This window comes from Stegostoma tigrinum, chromosome 4 (genome assembly GCF_030684315.1).
Source record: "Stegostoma tigrinum isolate sSteTig4 chromosome 4, sSteTig4.hap1, whole genome shotgun sequence".
In the NCBI taxonomy this organism is placed as follows: Eukaryota; Metazoa; Chordata; class Chondrichthyes; order Orectolobiformes; family Stegostomatidae; genus Stegostoma; species Stegostoma tigrinum.
Window position 1 is genome coordinate 10632016 of NC_081357.1, and position 21701 is coordinate 10653716.

The 21701-nt window shown below is 43.5% G+C and overlaps 2 protein-coding genes across 2 annotated transcripts in view; one reads left to right on the forward strand and one right to left on the reverse strand.

Moving 5' to 3' along the window:
- The window catches only part of sde2 (SDE2 telomere maintenance homolog (S. pombe)), a 51963-nt gene that overhangs the window by 18222 nt on the left and 12040 nt on the right, over positions 1 to 21701 (forward strand). The gene's annotated exons all lie outside the window — the stretch shown is intronic.
- LOC125452166 (left-right determination factor 2-like) lies at positions 1469 to 9102 on the reverse strand. Its single transcript, XM_048530236.2, has 4 exons — positions 8854 to 9102; positions 7493 to 7736; positions 3821 to 4057; positions 1469 to 1790 (listed from the first exon to the last, which is right to left on the reverse strand). The coding sequence occupies exons 1-4, from the start codon at positions 9065 to 9067 to the stop codon at positions 1469 to 1471; spliced, it is 1017 nt and encodes a 338-aa protein (XP_048386193.2). The 5' UTR covers positions 9068 to 9102.

The window sequence follows — 21701 nt, forward strand, 5'->3', positions numbered from 1 at the left end:
ATATTGATGATTTAGATTGTATTTATACTTAAAACATCATCAGTAAATACTTGAAATGCTTGAGTGATCAGGAACTACCTAAGGACAAAGAAAAAAAGTTCCATGCTTTTGAATTGCTACCTTTTCATCAGACAGGAAGACCCTGTTAATATACTGCAGAGTATGGTTGTTGACCTTAGCAAATTTAGCAGGGTGTTGACATAGGCTGTGACAGACTTGTGGGTTGAGTGCCAGGGACTTAGCTGAATATACAAGCAGTTCTCTGGTAAACAGAAACTGAGGTGAATGGATTGATAATTGACCTACTTCTTTGGGATAAGTACACAGGTTTGTCTTGTACAAATCTACTGGTGTTTGTCCATAAGCTTCGGTCATCTGCAGTTCACAGATGTGGAAAACTATCCCAGCACAGGGAGACGTGACCAGATGGCAGTCATAAACAAATACTTCTGAGTTGTTTTATTCCATCTCATAGTAAAAATGAAATATTTGCATTATGCATATTGGAAGTGAGAGTGTAACAATGTTGTGGTTATGGTATTTGGTTGAAAACCCAAACCCAAACTTAAAGTTCATGTTTAACTGTGGCAAGTTACTAAATTGAATTCAGTGAATCTGGTGATGTGTGGCCTAGCTCCAAGAAAGGAAATGAGAAAAGAAAGCTGTTGGGCCGTTAAATCATAATCAATTCAGTAGTTTCCTTCAAGGAAGGCAATCTACCACCCTCTGGCTTTGATTGGATATTCCATCAACTTCACGTTACAGCTAGACATGTTTTAGTAAATCATTCTGTCTTTTGGGTTGGTGTGAAAAATCCGAAGCACCTACCAATTGTGCTGTTCTATTTTGCATTAAGCTGCTGGTGCTGTGAATACACTCCAGCTGCCTTGTGACAAGAAGCTGGACTGGGGCAGGGCCGCCTAAATCGTGGAGTAATAAGCCTACCCTCGGTTTAAGCTTGTTTTATAACCCCTTTCATTGCCCCTGTGATAGTAAAATGTTATATATCTGCAAGTCATACATCCTATTGTCGTGAATTTCCTTCTGTAAATTTCTATCCACATGTTGCAAATTGTTATGCCAGCATTTCCTACTTGATGTAACATCAACTGTCATGCCTGAGGCCAGCCTAGGTTTCTGAAGCTCCCATCACTGCACTGTATGTAAGAAGACAAAAATGAGCTCAGGACATGGTCAGCAGAGGGTTTTACTGGTATTAGTACAAATTTTCACATGTCCTTCTGGTTCATTCCCCTTCACCTCCAAGGAACTATGACACAGACTAGTAACTGAGTTTAATATAATTGACATCAAATTGTTTCATCAAAGAAAAGGAAAAATAAAATAGTAAAATATACATTTTCAAGTTATGATATCTACATAAAGTGCTTCTGTATTGTGCATCTTTGCATTAAGAGTTTTAAGAGGACAGCATTCTCCAAAAAAAAGCTGGCCACAGGTGATGCTACTATATTAGTGTGACATTGTCCATAGTGCAGCCACACTTCTCAGTGATCATGTTGGGGAATTCAGCCACTTCAATCTCTGTGTAGTCCCCTTTCTTCACCAGGTACATCACAGGCAGGGAGGCACTCTCCACTGCAGCGCAGCTCCTCTCACCATAGTCAAAGGGCCACTGTGGCTGCTTGCAACTCCCCACACAGTGGAAGGCCTGGAAACCAGGGGGCTCGATGATCCAATGCTGGGTCCAAGTCAGCTCCCTGAAGTTGATGAAGTATTCCTGCCTGCAGCAGGATCCACTTTGTTTTGCACTGCAATCTCCAATACTCCTACACATTAAAACAGCAAAAATATATTGATCAGCATTGTCTGTATGAGGAAGTGGAAATAAATTGCGCAGAATTAGCTACACTGACTTGTTTTGATAGCTTGGTGTTTAAAAAGTAGAATTGTTAGTGACTACCTTTTTTGAGAAAATAACTTCCAGTTGTTTGATTTGAAGAAGTGGTCTTTTAATACCCAGAAATGCCCAATACACAGCTTAAATATTGAATAGTGACTGCTTTAAATAATCAAAAAGGCTGTAATTAAATAAGTTGTAAGAAACATCCCAAACCACAGGAGGGAAGATTTAGTAATTTGGACCTCTTAATTGGCTTGAAATAACTGAACTAGTTGCCTGCTGTTTTCTTGTGTCCAAATTTAATGTTATGTGGAAGGAAGGTAGAGATTTTGTTCTCTAGTCAGTGGCTGCTGGCAGGTGCTGAACACCAAACATGTGTGTTGTGTTCGCTCATTGTTTCAGTTGCATCTAATTGCAGTGAAATGTGTCCATGCTGCACTACAGATTAGTTATCCTAGTCAATTGTGAAAGGCTATTCCACAACACAATGGACAGACTTAGCCAACAGTCTGGAAGAATCACTTTAAAGTTAGCATACCATGTTTTATCGCTGGTATCTGTCAATTACAGATTGACCAAAGACACTCTTATTAGTGTTATTTGACCAGACACTGACTCTTATATATTTTGGCAGGAAAAGTGAGACCTTTTTTAATATTGCAGTCTCAAGTGCTAAGGATGAGGGAGGAAACAGCTGGTTTCTATCTGCAAAAATCTGACTTCATGTGTTCCATGTTTTGTTTCGACATTCCAAAATGTTTGTCCGTCAGCTGTGGCTGTCACTGGAGGTACTTATGTAGTAGTAATGTCAGTGAACTATCAATCCAGGCACCCAGGCTAATGTTCTGGAGATGAGCTCAAATCCCACTGAAATTCAAAATTTGAATGCAGTAAAAATCTAGAATTAATGACTACCATTAGGCTAGTTTTTATAATGGTCACTAATTATTGGAAAAACCATAACCAGTCCACTAAGACATAATGGGAACTGCAGATGTTGGCGAATCCAGGATAATAAAGTGTGAAGCTGGATGAACACAGCAGGCCAAGCAGCATCTCAGGACCACAAAAGCTGATGTTTCGGGCCTAGACCCTTCATCAGAGCCTCTGATGAAGTCTACGCCTGAAATGTCAGCTTTTGTGCTCCTGAGATGCTGCTTGGTCTGCTGCGTTCGTCCAGCTGCACACTTTATTACCAGTCCACTAATGTCTTTAGTTTATGTCTTAATGCAGAGACATCATGTGCCTCTGTGTGACTCTGGACCCACATCAGTGTGGTTGACTGTCAGTTGCTGCCTGGTTCTCTGGGCCATTTACAGTCAGTTCAAGGGCATCTCTGGATGAGCAATAAATGCTGGCACCCACATTCCATATACAATTTTTTAAAGTCAGACATTCATTTCCTAGATGACAGTCGAGTTAATTGCATTTTTTATTTGGACTGGAATCACCTCTAGGCCTGACCAGGTAAGGATGCCAGATTTACTCTGCTTTAGAATATTAGTGAGCCAGGTGGGTTTTTGGTTGTGTTGATTTTTTAAAAAATATATGTATCAGTCTACAGTTCTGGATTACTACTATGCCACGTATACTGAAGTGAAAAGAGTTGAACAGTAACCTAAACGTTTTCAAAGGTAAATTATTAAAACACCAGTAAAGCTGGTAGGAAAAGAAAGACACATCAATGTGAGAACATACAGTGTTCATTTCACAAGTGGGCTGTAACTGTTGCAATGAGTTAGTGAGTTAAAGGTGCATTTATTCCTGAGTTTGGTTTTATTTTGTGGTGGCTTAATGTGCTTTGCCATTCTAACAAAGTAAGACCGGATGCTATAGGAATGCACATTCTATTTAAATTCAGCAAAGTTAGTGACAAACGTGCAGGTGTAGTAATTGATTCTTTTGAAGTAGGTTGTATGGGAGGGGGAAAAAAACTGAATTTAAATGAAGGCGTACCCATATTCTTCCAGGTTGAGGGTGTAGAGGACCAATTCTGGTTTCCCTGAGATTTGATCATCAGGGCCCTGAGTTGTAAAGTGCACCAGTTTGGCCATTTCAGCTGCATAGCTCCCCATACGCTCTGCCTCAATCCAGATCTCCAGGTACATGGGCATTCCAGCAGTCTTCATCCAGTAATGCACAGCCTGAGTGACGTCCAGACTTTTCCACCCAGAGTCGAGGATCGGAATCAACCTGCAAATTGCAGCAAAAGTGAAAGCTGTTTAGTGGATTAATCCTCGTTTCTCGCCTTGCCATTTTGCTTCAAAAAAAGCATCCAGACTGCACCCAAATGCTGCACCAAATTATTGTGTCATTGAGAAGTTTCTGTCAATTAGGATTTTGCAACCGTGTGTTCCGTGACCATACCTAAAGTTGAGTAGCCGGACTACGTGGGGAAGCAAATGAGGGCAAGAAAAGATGGTTTAATTTCCACTCTTCATTCTGATTTTTTCATAGACTCTACTTAGGGAGGGCAAATGTAAAAGGGAATGCACAATAAACAGGTAAATACTGAGATGGGTGGATGAAGTGAGAAATCTTGTCGTGCAAGTGCACAGGTCCCTTAAGGTAGTAGAGCAGACGCAAGGTTTTAAAGAAGGCACTTGAAATGCTCTCCTTCCATTGGCAGAAGTATATAGTTATGGATAGGGATATAATGATGAAACTAAGACATTGGAGCCACAACTGGAGAATTGTATGCACTCCATGGCCACCACATCACAGGAAGGATGGAATTTGTTGGAGAGAATGCAGAGAAGATGTATCAGAGCATTGCCAGGGCTGGAGAATTGAAGGTAGAAGGGGAGATAGGAGAGAATGATGCTTTCTTTGGAACAAAGAAGGCTAAAAGGGCACTTTAAATACTGTAGCCTGAAGAGTAATGGGCCTTGTGCAGGAAGATGGGATTTGAAAGGACATCTAGGTGTCTTTGGGTTCACATGGACAAGATGGGCGGAATGGCCCCTGTCTGGGCTGTATCATTTCTATGGCCCTAATTTTATTGTGCAGAAGGAGCCTGTTCAAACCACTGTAAGCAGCCCACTTTGAAGATGCCACTCACTTCCCCGGTCTGTGTCGAAACCCTGCAGAATTTGTAATGTTATTCATTTCATTTTTAAATTTGTGATTTTAGTATGCTTCTAGGAGCCTTTTCAGGTGGCGAATTCAAGATCCTTACAAGAGACTAATGTTGAGAATAGATAGGTAAAAATTCCTTAGGGTAGAACAGGAAATGAGATGAGAGTTTTATTTATCTATTCTCAGTTTCTTCATCATCGGTTTACACTCACAACCTAATACCCTGCCTCATTATAAAGCAATAGTCGTAATTTACCTTGTCTCCAACTCTGTTTTTGTGGAGTTCTGCTGGACTTAGCCTCGGGCCCTTGCTGTTTGTAGTATAATACAATGATTTGGATTAAAATGTAGGTGCTATGATCAAGTTTGTGGATGAGATGAAAATTGTTTAGGTGGTAAATAGTGGCAAGCATTGCAGTAAACTGCAACGGGATAGCAACCAATTAATCAGCTGTGCAGAGTAGGTGCAAGTGAAGCTCAATGCAGAAGACTAAGAAGTAATGCTCTTATGGAGGGCTAACAAGGTGGAGATTACGCAATGAGCGGTAGGACTTTGGAAGTACCAGAGATCAGAGGGACCGTTTTTGTGAATATTTAGTACTGTGAAGGTCACATGGCAGGTAGATAGGATGGCTAACAATGCATTTGGGGTAAATTGCCTTTTAGTTAAGACACAGCACAAGAGGAATGAGATAATGATAGAACTTTGTAAAACACTGATTATGTTACAACTGATGTGCTGCTTGTAGTTCTGATCACCACTTTAAAGGATGGATGTGAGGTTTATCATGATGCAGCCTGGGCTGGAGGGTCTGAACTATGAGGAAAGAATGGAAAGATTGGGGTTGTTCTCCTTGGAGCAGCTAAGGTTTAGAAGGATAGAAGTGCTCAAGATTGAGGGGCATTGATAGGATGCACTTTTTCCTTTCTCATAGAGAGGTCAATAACCAGGGGACAAAGATTTAAGCTTAGAGGAAGAAGGTCAAGGAAAGGTTGACGTAAAAGCAACTTTTGCTAAGGATTGTAGAGTCTGGTACTCTGCCTGAAAGAGTGGTTGTGCCTGAAACCCCTTACAGCACTTGAGCAGTATTTAGTCATGGTGTTGCCATAGCCTATGGAGGTATGGGCCATGAACTTGGAAAGTGGCATGAGTGCAGTCCATGCTAGTTAATAATGGGGGCGGAATGGCCTCCCAAGTTACAAACATCTGAGTCAGAATCATATCTTGCAGTTTTAAAATCCTTGGCAAGGCCCAATAGATCATACTCATCTTTGATTTTGATTTTAAAATGAAAAGCTGTGTCTGCAAGTCTTTTGCAGTAGCTTCATGAGTGACTGTACCATCTTAAAAGAGTTGTTCGATTTGGATCAGTTAGCTGTAGGGCCACTGTTATTGGCCTAGTTTGGCACTGGGCTAGGGAGGCAAGTGTACTTGCCCAGAATTGCCATTCCTGATTGCTTTTTCATTGACTGCCCTTGGTAGGGTGGTCTTGGCTATCAGCAAGAAAGGCTGCTGTGAATCATAATCACTTGGGCAAGGTACGTCAGCCGTTCAGTTGCCTGATGAGTTGTTGCTTTCAAAGTTCAGGAGGTGAACATTGCATGTGACATTTTTAAAAAGTGTTGAGAGAACGAAATGAAACATGGAGCTTAATATCTAAGTTGTATGCAGGTAGAAGCAAAGCAGTTTGGCATTCCTGTTTTTGATCATACAGGGCTTGGGCACTCAATGGTGTTAGTTTCTTCCTTTATTGTTTTGCTTTATGCCACTGCCCCAATTTCAATGTTAGTTTCCTTGTCCAGCATACTTCCCTCTTCTGTAAATACTGGTGCATGACATCATCTAACATATCTGCTATTTTCATTGGCAATATCACCTTTATCTTTAAAGGGCTGACATTTTGCACCTCCGGGGTCCTAATACAATTGGAAAATTCATTTTTGATATCCCTGGAAACTCTGTCACGTGCCTTTTTGTAGTTTTCACTGTTATCCTTTCCTGCATCTTGTGTCTTCCCAATTACCAGAATTGTATCACTTGCTGCATTTTTGTGTATGGGTTTTATTTAGTTCAGTTTATTATCTATGGCTGCATGTTGTTTAGAAGGTTAAAGTATTGTCAGCGAGAGCACTCAAAAAATGGGGATACTACAGAAAGATAATGGGGGAGAACCTTCAATCAGCAGGCTTGAGGTCTACTGTATTTTATTGTACATTCCAGTAGCCAAGCAAATTCCTGGTTTTTAAATCGATTCCCTGCTGAAGCTGACTGTCCCCACTGCGACAACTAAGATAGGTGGCCATTTCTTTGATTTTTTTTAGGGGTGGACAGTAAATGCTACATCTGGAGAATAAATTATGTTTAAAAATGAACTTTCAAACACTGCTCAGTGCAGAATGGGAAACATCTGCTTGATCAGAATGTCCTCTGGCAGCTAAGAGGCAAAGATCATCTTTAATGTCAGTCAGTTTTTTTTAAACAAAAGTGGCCTTTAGTTAAAAGATTTACTGAAGACTAGATTATATGCCCAAATTTAGTTTAGTTTTTACCTGGAGTCAATGAGTGAGGTCCTGTTGCTGCCATCAGGCAGAGTCTTGACCCAGTGCACGCTGACCCTGGCGTTGTTGACTGGCCGACTGTGCCTCCTGAGAGGGAGCTCTCCTTTGTGAACGCCTTTCTTGAAGAGCTTGAGCTCTGCCATGGTCACCTCGCTGTTTTCAGGGATCAGCCCCTTCATATCGAAGACCAACGTCTGCCTAGCAGGGTCCGCAAAGAGGATGTCTCCCCTTGTATCTGGAGAAATGAGACAGAACACAGACAAGGCAGTTGACAATCTTGTTTCCATTTGAATGCCTGAGAATATTGGTCCTCAGAAAATTTCAGTGTATTTCAGACAGTTTGACATTGACTGCAGTCTTTATAATTTACAAAGCTGAGTCATTCATCAATTTGCAGCTGTAATCGTAAAATCCTTCCTCACCTCCCATGCCTCCACCTTGGGTGGCTCGGTGGCTCGGTGGCTCAGTGGTTAGTACTGCTGCCTCAGCACTAGGGACCCGGGTTTGATTCCAGCCTTGGGCAATTGTCTGTGTGGAGTTCACGTATTCTCCCCATGTCTCTGTGGGTTTCCTCTGGGCGTCCCACAGTCCAAAGATGTGCAGAGTAGGTGGATTGGCCATGCTAAATTGCCCATAGTGCCCAGGGGTGTTTAGGTTAGGTGGGTTAGACAACGGAAATGTAGGAGTAGGGGACTGGGTCTGGGTCTGGGTGGGGTGGACTTGTTGGGCAGAATAGCCTGTTTCCACACTAGCAATTCTGTGAAAACTGAGGAGCTCCTGAATAGCTCATTTGTTATCAACAAGTTGTAATCCTAACTGGTTTTTTATTAAAAAATGTAATCAAGTACACCCTTACTTTTGAATTTCCTTAAATTATTCCAATGTGTGGGGGCTCTCATCCTTTTATCTGTAGAAAACACGTAAGGACAGGGTTTGTTGGGATCCCTGTCACAGTAGCTGGAATGAATGGCCATGTGGGCAAGGTAACTTGGAAACTTTTTATTGCGTTGTCTAGTTCACACCACCTTTCACTTACTGATCCCTTCCTTACACTTCTTTACAGTTCTCAGAAGTGAGACATTATTGTACGATGCTAAGTGAGGGCCAGTGATAACTTTGTGCATCTGCTGAAACTGATTTTCTTACCCACGCCTTGCATTGTCAAGCTATGTCTGGGAGCCCACATCTTTATGTTGTGGAGTAGAAGTGACTGCGGGTCATGCTCCACAGCATAAACTCTAAACTGCATCCCCGTTTACTGTCTGTGCTGCTATAATACAAATCATTTCCCAGTGAGGGGGACAAGTTATTTCTTAATTTCAGAAACAAAGCAAGGAATTAAAATACTTTACCTGCAGTGCCTGTGATACCTCGTAAAATGCTGGCCAGTGTGGGTAGTGCTCTTCGCTTCCTCTCCTTCTCCTTGTGGATCTTTAGCATGGCAATGTACTTGTTCCTCATGTGAGCCGGGACCACCATGTTATCCACATCTGTCTTCTCAATCTGTGGCACTTCACTTAACCCCAGTTTGTGAAGCATGGTGTACTTAATGTTGTCCTGGGACATTGCTTCCAGCAAAGCAAGTGAATGCGCAAGCAAGACAAAGCCCAGCAGTGTGATGGTCGAGCTGTTGGTTCGGACCATATCCTTGGAGAATCCTGAGGGCTCCCCCCTCGTTTAGCTGCCAACTAAAGTGCGTGTTGCCTTCTCTTAGACTGATGGCTGCATTTGAGGTTTTTAAAGGAGCTGCTCTATTCCAGACAAAATGGATTACGAGACCAGACATAAGACTGTGAAGTCAGTCACACCTGTTAAGTTTGAATGACACCTTCTAACCTCTGGAAATCACAAACTATCCAAGGTAATGGGTTAATTTTAAAAAAACTCATTAGGCGTTTACAAAGGACCGAGAGAGCTTGTGTGAAATTATAACAAACAAAAATCTGTCTGTGTCTATTCCTTTTTTTTGTCCCTTTTTCCCTTGCTTTCATCTTTTTTTTCCCTAAAGGTGATGACTAGTGGTGAGTTAGTGATGTAGGGCCTGGCAGCCCTCCAGTCCCTTTAAGCAGCTGTGATCCATGTGTGACCTGTTTGGTGAGTGTGCAACAGCTGCTATGAAGGGGACATGGGAATCAAATTTGTCCCATCTGTATTTGATGTTAACTCACATACAGTCTCAAAACTGGTTTGTTGAAACATGTGATCAGAAGCAGGAGCTTGAGCTGTACTTGCTCTTCCCCTTGCTGACTGAGCCAGTTGTATTGTGATAGCCAAGATACGATAAACCTGGGAATTTGGTGACCGTTTCAAATTAGTGGGTAGGCACGAAGCACAGGAATGTGAGCACGCACAATTAAGAAGTTTTGATGGTGCGGAGTTCTGAAGTGGTCTCTGGCACTTGTTTATATTTTCCCTGCACAATGACTTTGTGATATTGCATTGTCAGTGGGCCGCACTGTAGAGGGGAGATAGTGGCATTGGCAAAGTCTCGGCCAGTATTTGCCCCCAACTAGAGTTCAAGCAGCATGCCCTGCTTTCTGCATAAACATTGATGTGAAAATTTTCACATCAAAGACAGTGGTTGTCCAGCCCCATCCAACACCGGCACCTTCACATCATGTCAAAGATGAATTGCAGAGCGTTCAGAATGTGCACTCTACCCGAGGTAACTGTGATCTGATGGACACTTGAAAGCTGGTTGAAGATGACAGCAGCTCGGTTGTTTTATCACTGCAGAGGACATGCAAATATCTTTCCAATCAGTGGTGAAGAAAATTCACTTCTCGTGCTGTTGGTCACTGAGGGGTTTTAGAGTTGCATGGAATTGTATTGGGTCCACAATGCTGATGTTACTGGAATTTCTACTCCACACCAGCCTCTGTGACATGTAATCCTATCAACATTACTTTTTTTTTTCCTCATGCTTATCAAGCTTCCTCTTAAATGCTAGTCATCTTAACTACTCCCTGTGATGGAAAATTCCACTGGGCAAGCCAGCTACAGATTCCATGGTGTCTGACCCTGAAGTGGAATATACAGCCACATATTCAGTCCATTGACAGCTGAATGTAGTGCTAATGTTGTCAGACTCTTAATGCTTCATTAAAATAATTAAATGTCGGGCATTGAATTAGGAAGTAGCAAATCAGTGCACTAAAATTAAAATTACTGCTTTAGACTGGCTACCAACTGTTCAAATATACATTTGTTAGAAAGGAAATGCCATCTTTTGTCAGTCAGGCACAAGTGATTGACACTGCAGTTAATGAAAGCGTAATAAAGACATGCTTAACAGTGCCAGTGGCTCTGGGTTTATCCAACAAGAGTAGATTGATTTCCAAGTCGACATTTTCTGCAGTACATGATCTCTGCTTGTGATGTAATCAGAGTGCAATGATTGACTCTGTACTGAAATCAAGAAATGCTGGAGGTCACAGCAAGTCAGGCAGCATCCATGGAGAGAAGGCAGGCTTCAGCTCTGAAGAGTCATGCAGACTCAAAACGTTAGCCTGCCTTCTCGCCATAGATGCACCTGACCCACTCTGCCAGCATTTTTTTGTTTTCAGCTCAGATCCCAGTATCTGTAATTTGCTCCTACATTGACTCGACAGCATTGAACTAGTCAGTGAGTGATCAGGTGAAGCAGTGAGGATGTGTGGAAACGAGCTCGTGTGTTCTGTATACCTCTGGTTGATCTACATTAGCTTCGAGTCAGATTTTTAAAATGCTGATCTTTTCTTTTCAAATCCTTCTATAGCCTTGCTGCACCCTGTATAACTTCCTCAATGCCCACAGCCTTCTCTGCATCCCTCTAATTCTTATCCCCTGTGCATCCCTTGATTTTTCATTCATTCCACCACCATGGCTTCAGTTGTCTGGACTGTTCAGTTTAGAATTCCTCCTCTAAACATCGTCTCCAATACCCCTCATAGTATATCTGAAACTCTACTACTTTTGCCAACCCTTTGATAATCAGCCTTGTTTCTCCTGTGTTGAATTTCATTTGAGTAACCCATTAAGGCATTTTACCATGTCAAAATGCAATATAAATTTAAATTATATGTAAATTAATGATGGTTTATGGAGGTACATCTGAAATTATGTTGCACCTGAGGTCCAAAACATTGAAAGGAAAGTATTTTTTGCAATTATAGAAGTGTGTTGGTGCAGAAGAAGTCCGCTCAGCCCATTGTGCCTGCAGCGGCTCTTAAAATGAACATCATTCCCTAATGCCAATCTCCTTTCTCCCCCATTCCCTTTCAAATTATTTTAATACAAATACCAGAGACAGACAATAAATGCCAGCCAGCCAACAATGCTGACATCCAACAGATGAAATTTTTTAAAAATTAGCCATTGCTCTCTTGAATGTCTCAATTAAACCTACCTCCCCACACTTCCACACTTCCACACAGTGCAATCATTATTTTAACTCCTTGCTGAGTGAGTTTTTCCTTACTTCACCTTACCACTTTTGCAGATGGCTTTAAATCTGACCTGCTGTTCCTTTCACAAGTGACAATAGATTCTTTGCATCTATTCTATGGGGAGGTGATGGCCTACTGATATTATCGCTGGACTGTTAATCCAGAGACCCAGATAACACTCTGGGGGATCCAGATTCAAACCCCACCATGGTGGATGATGGAATTTGAATTCAATAAATATCTGGAATTAAGAATCTATTGATTTTGTGAATCCGTTGCCAACTGTCAGGAAAAACCCACCTGGTTCACTAGTGTCGTTTAGGGAAGGAAACTGCCATCCTTACCTGGTCTGGCCTACATGTGACTCCAGACCCACAGCAATGTGGTTGACTCTTAACTGCCCTCTGGGCAATTAGGGACAGGCATTAAATGCTGCCTGGCCAGTGATGCCCTCATCCTCTGCATGAATAAAGGAAAAAACAATTCTATATTTGGTCTGCTTGTGATTTTGAAAAAAAACTCATCAAATCTCCTCTTAGGCAACGTAAAAAGTTTTTTAATTTTTTTGAAATAACTTCTTTTCTCAACCTGGATGTTATCCATTTGAATTTACCCAGCATGCAACAAGAAAAGATGGGTGAAGTAAGGTGGGAATAGTATCCTTTTAAAATATTGATCAAAGTGTCCAAAGCAAGACTGAGTATGTGGATTAGGTTTAGTGGAAATGATTTGAGGAATATCACAGCAGTATTGAGGGCATTCTGTGGTGTTAGAAGTACTGCCTTTTGGATAACATCTAATCAAGACCTTGTCCATATTTCCTGGCCAGTATTTATCTGTCAGCCATCATTTGTATTAGAATTTTAAAATTTAGGCTCATGAAAATTGGGGCGATTGTACTGACATGCATAGACAACTGGTAGACAAGAAACAAATAGTAAAAATATGTAGGTCACTTTGAGTGACAGGCAGTGAGATAGGGATCAGTGCTTGGCCCTCAATTGTTTATGATATATATTAATGATTTGGATGAGGGGCATAAATGTAAAATCTCCAAGTCTACAGACAGCCCACAACTGGGTGGGAAGGAGAGCTTTGAGGAGGATGCAGAATGCTTCAATTTGATTTGGACAAGCTGAGTGAGCAAGCAAGTACATGGCAGATGCAGTATAATGCGGATAAATAAGACATTATCCGTTTTGGTAGCAAAAACAGGCAGGCAGATTGTAGTGAATAGACTGAGTCTTATTGTGGGGGGAAAAAAACGTTCTTATTGGAGGTGGTCATTGCCTAGTTTTTGTGCAGTGTGAATGTTAGTTATCACTTGTCAGCCCAAGCCTGCATAATTAGCCACCACCTGACTCCCCAAAGCCTGTCCACCATCTACAAGGCACAAGTCAGGAAAATGATTGAATACACACTACTTGCCTAGATGACTGCAACTCCCAACAATACTCCAGAAGTCTGCCAGCATCCAGGACAAAGCAACCTGCTTGACTGGTATCACATCCAAAAACATCCACTCCCTCCACCACCAACTTGTTGTATTTGAACATGGACTGTTTGAATACCCGAGGAGTCACGAGTATCGTATTGAAAATTGTACAATCGTCAGTGCACGTTCCCACTTCTGACCTTGTTATGGAGAGAAGGGCATTGATGAAGCAGCTGAAGATGACTTATTCCTCGGACACGACCCTGAGGAACTCCTGCAGAGGTGTTTCTGGACCTGAAATGATTAACCTCCAACACCCGTAACCACCACCTTACATGCCAGGTATGACTCCACTGGAGAGTTTGCTCTCTTATTCCCATTGATTCCAGTTTTGCTAGGGCTCCTTGGAGCTCCGCATGGTTGAGCGTGGCCTTGATGTTAAGGGCTGTCACTCTCTCCTTGCCTCACCTCTGAAGTCCAACTGTTTTGTCCATGTTTAGACCAGGGCTGTAATGAGGTCAGGAGCTGAGCGGCCCTGACAGAATCCAAACTGAATGTTGCTGAGGACATGCTTAATTGCACTGTTGATAACACTGTCCACCACTTTACTGATGACAGAGAGTAAACTAATAGGGCAGTTATTGGCCAGGTTGGATGTGTCCTGCTTTGTGTTCAAGATACACCTGGGCAAGTTTCCACATTGCTCCCTCTGCCCTTGTGACCCTCAGTGATTCTATTGTGTTGTCCAACATGGAGTACTAATTCATCAGCCGAATGAGTGCGGTACATGATATTCAACTGAGGTTTCCTTGCCTATTTTTAACCTTGTGCCTCGAGGTCGGGAGTCAATTTTGAGGATTTGCAGGGTGACTCCCTCCCGACTATATATCACTGTACTGCCACTTATGCTTTGTCTGCCCTGCTAGTGGGACGGGATGTAATCCCAGAGTGTGTCTGGGTCATTGTAAGGTACGGTTCTGAGAGTATGCCTTGTCACTTGACTGGCTTGTGGGTCAGCTGCCCCAATAGCCCCCAGATATTAGTAAGGAGGACTTTGTAGGGTTGACAGGTCTGTTTGTGCTGTGTTCTCTTTCGGTGCCTAGATCGAAGTCAGGTGGTCTGTCCTGCTTCATTTCTTTGAGACTTGGTGGCATTTAATACAACAAAGTGATTTGTTGGGCTATTTGAGGGGAGATGGCTTTTAGCCACCGTGCTGTGGGTCTGGAGTCACGTAGGCCAGACCAGATGCGGATGGCAAATTTCCTTCCCTGAAGGATGTTACTTTGGTATTCTGTTATTTGAGCTAACTGACCCCTTAAGAGGTTGCTGTGTACAGATTAACTGTCACATTTTCTACTCTTGCAACAAGCCTTCAGAAAATACTTCGGTAGTCATCAGGCATTTTTGGGATATCCTGAAGTTGTGAAAACTTGATGGAAGCATAGATCTTTCTTACATGATGCTGATCTGTGTGTCTCTGAAACTGACTTGGAGCAAATTGCATTTTCTTTATCTATTTTAAAATTTTGGAAAATAATCTCCATCCATATTCATCAACTCCTGTCATTTTCTTGTCACTTGTGCCTGTGTGGCTTTTGACTGGGAGGTAAAGATGACCACTCCATGCCGTATTTTACGTGTGTAATGTATAAAAAGCATCAGTACAAACAAGCTTTTGCTAAAACAAGTGTTTTCCTAACTTGTCTAACAAATGGAATCAGAATACAAGAAGCACTAGTGGGCTTGACACTCACAGTAGGTAGGAGCTACATGATTATACATTCTTGACTTTGTAGTTTGCATTACAAACGGCCGCTTCTAAATCCTGCAATCAAAAAGGATAATCACTAGCCCGTGAAATCCTGCAATCCACATTCCTGCTGCTGGGAATTATCCCTGTCTATCTTGGAAGCTTATGGAATACACATCCACAGGCTGTACTTGTTTTTGATGAGAACCTGAGACATTAACAATTGGTCTGACATTTCAACTCTAACTATTCCTCCTTGACTTTGGGCTGCCGGGTTAAAGCTAACGTCCTGTACAAACAAGTGCCTGACAAAATAAAACAACTCTCTGACCATGGAAGGGCAGTTTCAACAGAAACCCATTGCAGTAAATAAGTTTGAAAGAATGGATAGAGAGCCTAGAGTGGGGTGGTAATGCTATTGAAGATCAAGGGGCAGTAGTTAAATAGCAATTGAATAACTATATAAAGAGAAATTTGCCTGGGAACAAGGTGGCTGGTTTGGAAATAGGTGAATTACTCCAGCAGAGAGCTCGCATCAGTCCAACAGACTGGGCCACTTCCTGTGCTGTAACCATTCTGTGATTCCATGACTTGCATAGAAATAGCTTCCGACTTGTTTGGGAGTTTTGTTGTGAAATGTCCCACATGCCTGGATATTCTTTGAGAGTCTTTTGGCAGCCATTTCAACTACTTTTGGCTACTGCAACTTTTGAGCTCAGCTCAGTCCCCTCACTTTTGCAATGGTTGAACAAATAAGAGGGTTGGGTAACTTCAACCTTGGAGCTTGCCTTTGTAATTTAAAAAAATTAATTCAGAACACCAGCAACTGTTACAGTTTGGCAGTGCTTCTAGTATCTGTAATGGCACTTGTTTGGGGGTCTGAGTTACTTACTTTCTGCCTGTACGACCTATAAATGTAATACCACAGTACATGAAAATGCAGCATCATGTTGTTAATTGCATTTGTTTTAACTGTCATGTTTGTAGGAAATGCACCAGGGCCAACTTAATATGAAAGGAAGCTACTGATAACTGCCCTTGATGTTCCATCTTGGAGATGTTTGTGATAAGTTTAGTGGCTATTCTTCCACAGTTGTGTTGGTTAGTGAGGTGTTATAAATGAACGTTTATTCATTCTTGGCATTTATGCATGTGTTTTAAGTTCCTGGGTATTGACCACTGGTTTTCATACACTATGTTTGACCTTTCTGCCTTTCAAAGCTGTAATTATTCCAGATGCCAAAATGGCCACGTGCAGGCAGGTCAGTGACTTCACTTTGCCTCAAGGGTGTGTGTGTGTGAGATTCTGTATTGGAATGACCACTGCAGCAGAATGTGAAATGGCTGAGCATTTCAGTGAGCTGTTGCTGAGGAATTTAATGCAGTGTGGTGCAAAGATTAAATGTGCTGGGATTCTACACACTGGAATTTAGGAGAATGAAAGGTAACCCCATTGAAGCATATGGGATTCTTAAGAGGCTAGACAGGGTAAATATTGATGTCTCCTGTCTGGGACAGTCTAAGACCAGATGACTGATTTAAGGCTGAGATGAAAATCTGCTTGGATGGATTTCGAACATCAGAGCATCAGGAGCAGGAGTAGCCCTTTGAGTGCACTGCACCATTCTGGTAAGATCATGGCTGATCTTTCCGTGGCCTCGGCTCCACTTACCCATCCTCTTGTTGTAACTCTCGTTCCTTTTAATGCTCAAAAAATTACCTATTTTAGCTTTTAAAAACATTCAGTGAGGAAGCCTCAACTACATACTGGGCAGGGAATTCCACAGATTCATAACCTTTGGGTGAAACAGTCCTCCTCCAACTCAGTCCCTCCTCAACTCAGCCCTAAATCCACTCCCCCCTAATTTTGAGGCTATGCACTTGGGTTCTAATTTCACCCGCTAGTGGAAACATTCTCCCTGTTTCTATCTTATCTATTCCCTTCATAATTTTATGTGCTTCTATAAGATCCCCTCACTCATTCTAAATTCCAATGAATATAATCCCGGTCTCTCTCCAAAAACGAACCTCCTCGACTCCGGACTCAACCTAGTGAATCTCCTCTGCATCCCCTCCAGTGTCATTACATCCTTTTTCAAGTAAGGAGACCAAAACTTCATGCAGTACTGTAGGTGTGGCCTCACCAGCACCAGTTGCAACATAACCCGCCTGTATTTAAACTCCATCCCTTTGGCAATGAAGGAAAAAAATTCTACTTGCCTCCTTAATTATCTGTTGTACCTGCAAACCAACCTTCTGTGATTCATGCACAAGGACACCCAGGTCTCTCTGCACAGCGGCATACTGCAATTTTTGTTGTTCAAATAATTGTCATTTTTTTTACTGTTGTTCCTTCCCAAAATGGATGACTTCACATTTATCAACATTGTACTCCGTCTGCCAGACTTTGTCCACTCATTTAAACTATATCTCTCTGCAAACTGAATTCTCTGCACACTTTGCTTTGCCGCTCATTTTTGTGTCATCCGCAAACTTTGACACACTACGTGTGATCCCCAACTCCAAATCATTTTTGTAGGCAGCACGGTGGCTCAGAGGTTAGCACTGCAGCCTCTCAGCACCAGGGACCCGGGTTCAATTCCAGCCTCAGGTGACTGTCTGTGCGGAGTTTGCACGTTCTCCGCGTGTCTGCGTGAGTTTCCTCCGGGTGCTGTGGTTTCCTCCCACAGTCCAAAGACGTGCAGGTTAGGTGGATCGGCCATGCTAAATTGCCCGTAGCGTTCAGGGGTGTGTGGGTCATAGGGGGATGTGTCTGGGTGGGATGCTTCAAGGGGCAGTGTGGACTTCTTGGACCGAAGGGCCTGTTTGCACACTGTAGGGAATCTAATCACTTGGACGAGGGAATTGAAGGATGGGTCAGCAAGTTTGCAGACGACACAAAGGTCGGAGGTGTCGTTGACAGTGTAGAGGGCTGTTGTAGGCTGCAGCGGGACATTGACAGGATGCAGAGATGGGCTGAGAGGTGGCAGATGGAGTTCAACCTGGATAAATGCGAGGTGATGCATTTTGGAAGGTCGAATTTGAAAGCTGAGTACAGGATTAAGGATAGGATTCTTGGCAGCGTGGAGGAACAGAGGGATCTTGGTGTGCAGATACATAGATCCCTTAAAATGGCCACCCAAGTGGACAGGGTTGTTAAGAAAGCATATGGTGTTTTGGCTTTCATTAACAGGGGGATTGAGTTTAAGAGTCGTGAGATCTTGTTGCAGCTCTATAAAACTTTGGTTAGACCGCACTTGGAATACTGCGTCCAGTTCTGGGCGCCCTATTATAGGAAAGCTGTGGATGCTTTGGAGAGGGTTCAGAGGAGGTTTACCAGGATGCTGCCTGGACTGGAGGGCTTATCTTATGAAGAGAGGTTGACTGAGCTCGGTCTCTTTTCATTGGAGAAAAGGAGGAGGAGAGGGGACCTAATTGAGGTATACAAGATAATGAGAGGCATAGATAGAGTTGATAGCCAGAGACTATTTCCCAGGGCAGAAATGGCTAGCACGAGGGGTCATAGTTTTAAGCTGGTTGGTGGAAAGTATAGAGGGGATGTCAGAGGCAGGTTCTTTACGCAGAGAGTTGTGAGAGCATGGAATGCGTTGCCAGCAGCAGTTGTGGAAGCAAGGTCATTGGGGTCATTTAAGAGACTGCTGGACATGTATATGGTCACAGAAATTTGAGGGTGCATACATGAGGATCAATGGTCGGCACAACATTGTGGGCTGAAGGGCCTGTTCTGTGCTGTACTGTTCTATGTTCTATGTTCTGTGTTCTAAATTATAACCAATTTGCGGTCCCAACACTGATCCCTGAGGTATACCAGCAGTCACTGATCACCAAACAGAAAAGCACTCATTTATACCCACTCTTTGCTTCCTCTTAACCGATCCTCGACTCCTGCTAATACATCACCCATAACACCATGCACCTTAATCTTATGCAGCAGCCTCTAGTGTAGCACCTTGTCAAATGCCTTTGTAAATCTAGATATGCTACATCTACTGGGTCCCTGTTGCCCACACGTTCTTAATGACTTTATAGAGTTCCAGCAAATTAGTTAAACATGACCTGACCTTCTGCAACCCACTCTGCATGTGCTGAATGGGACCGTTTCTATCTTTACGTCTTACTGTTTCTTCCTTGATAGATTTAAGCATTTTCACCACTACAGAAGTTAAGCTAGCTAACCTGTAATTTTCTGAAGGGTCTAGGCCCGAAACATCAGCCTTCCTGTTCCTCTGATGCTGCTTGGACTGGTGTATTCATCCAGCTCTACACCTTATTAACTATAATTCCCCATCTTTTGTCCACCTCCTGTTTTTAAACAGTGGCATCATGTCTGCGGTTTCCTAATCTGCTGGAATTTCTCCAGAGTCCAATGAATTTGGAACATTCCCATGAGCACATTTTGCAACTTCTCCCGTAATCTCTTAGTACCCTAGAATGCATTCCATCAGGGCCAGGAGACTTGTCTAAATTTAGCTTCATTAGCTTGCCCAACACTACCTCTTTTGTCCACCTCACCAGCCTTAGGTCTCCTTGGCATGCTGTTAGTGTCTTCCACTGTTGAGACCGACATACAATACCTGTTCAATGCCTTGGCTATTTTTTCATTTCCAGTTATTAAATTCCTCTTCTCACCCTCTAAAGGACAATGTTTACCTCAGTCACACTTTTGGTTTCGTTTTATGTATTTATAGAAATTTTTAAATTGAGCCAGTTTACACTCTCAATCTATCTTTTCTTTATAGTTTGTTTTTGTGGCTTTCTGTTGACCTTAGGTTTTCCCAATCTTGTAGTTTCCCACTTGTCTCTTACCTTGTATGCCTTAGCTTGCAATTTGATAGTCTCCCTTATTTCCTTAGACACTCATGGCTGATTACCCCTTCACCACTTTTCCTACAGTTTGTCCTTTTTCACTGGTATATACTTCTGATGAGCACTTTGAAAAATTGCTTTGAAAGTACTCCACAGTTCATCAACCGTCCCACATTAACCGCCTCAACCTCTCCACCCCTCTCACCCACTCCAACCTCTCCCCTGCAGAATGGGCAGCCCTCCGCTCCAGCCCCAAACTCACCATCAAACCCGCTGACAAGGGTGGCACAGTGGTAGTATGGCACACTGACCTCTACATCGCCGAGACCAAACGCCAACTCTCCGACACCACCTCCTACCGCCCCCTCGATCATGACCCCACACCCGAGCATCAAACCATCATCTCCAATACCATCCATGACCTCATCACCTCAGGTGACCTCCCACCCACAGCCTCCAACCTTATTGTTCCCCCAACCCCACACCGCCTGCTTCTATCTCCTTCCCAAAATCCACAAACCCGCCTGCCCTGGTCGACCCATTGTCTCCGCCTGCTCCTACCCCACCGAACTCATCTCCTCCTGTCTGGACTCCATTTTCTCCCTCTTGCTCCAGGAACTCTCCACCTACATCCATGACACCACCCACTCCCTCCACCTCCTCCAGAACTTCCAATTCCCTAGTCCCCAACACCTCATTTTCACCATGGACGTCCATGGAATACACCTGCATTCCGCATGCAGATGGTCTCAAGGCCCTTTGCTTCCTGTCCCCCTCCACCAACACCCTCATCCGCCTAGCCGAACGCGTCCTCACCCTCAACAGCTTCTCTTTCAATTCCTCCCACTTCCTACAGACAAAGGGGGTGGCCATGGGTACCTGCATGGGCCCAAGCTATGCCTGCCTCTTTGTAGGTTACGTGGAACAGTCCCTTTTCCGCACCTACACTGGCCCCAAACCCCACCTCTTCCTCCATTACATTGACTGCATCGGCGCCGCCTCTTCCTCCCAAGAGGAGCTCAACAGTTCATCCACTTCACCAACACCTTCCACCCCAACCTCAAGTTCAACTGGGCCATCTCCAACACATCCCTCACCTTCCTGGACCTCTGTCTCCATCTCAGGCAACCAGCTAGAAACTAATGTCCACTTCCCACAGCTACCCAGAATACATCCCCCACCCACCCTCCTGCAAAAATTCCATCCCCATTCCCAATTCCTTCCTCTCTGCCGCATCTGCTCCCAGGATGAGGCATTCCCACACATCTCAGATGTCCGTGTTCTTCAAGGACCACAACTCCTCTGCCACCCCCCACCTCCTCACAGTGGTCAAGAACCCCTGTGACTGTGTCTCCCGCATTTCCTGCAACGCATCCCTCACACCCTGCCCCTGCAATAACCGCCCAAAGAGAATCCCTCTAGACCTCACAAACCATCCCACCAACCTCCGGATACAACGCATCATCCTCCGACACTTCCACCATCTACAATCTGACCCCACCACTCAAGACATTTTTCCATCCCCGCCCTTGTCTGCCTTCCGGAGAGACCACTCTCTCCGTGACTCCCTTGTTCGCTCCACACCCCCTCCAACCCCACCACACCCAGCACCTTCCCCTGCAACTGCTGGACATGCTACACTTGCCCCCACACCTCCTCCCTCACCCCCATCCTAGGCCCCAAGATGACTTTCCATATTAAGCAGATGTTCACCTGCACATCTCCTAATGTGGTATACTGTATCCATTGTTCCCGGTGTGG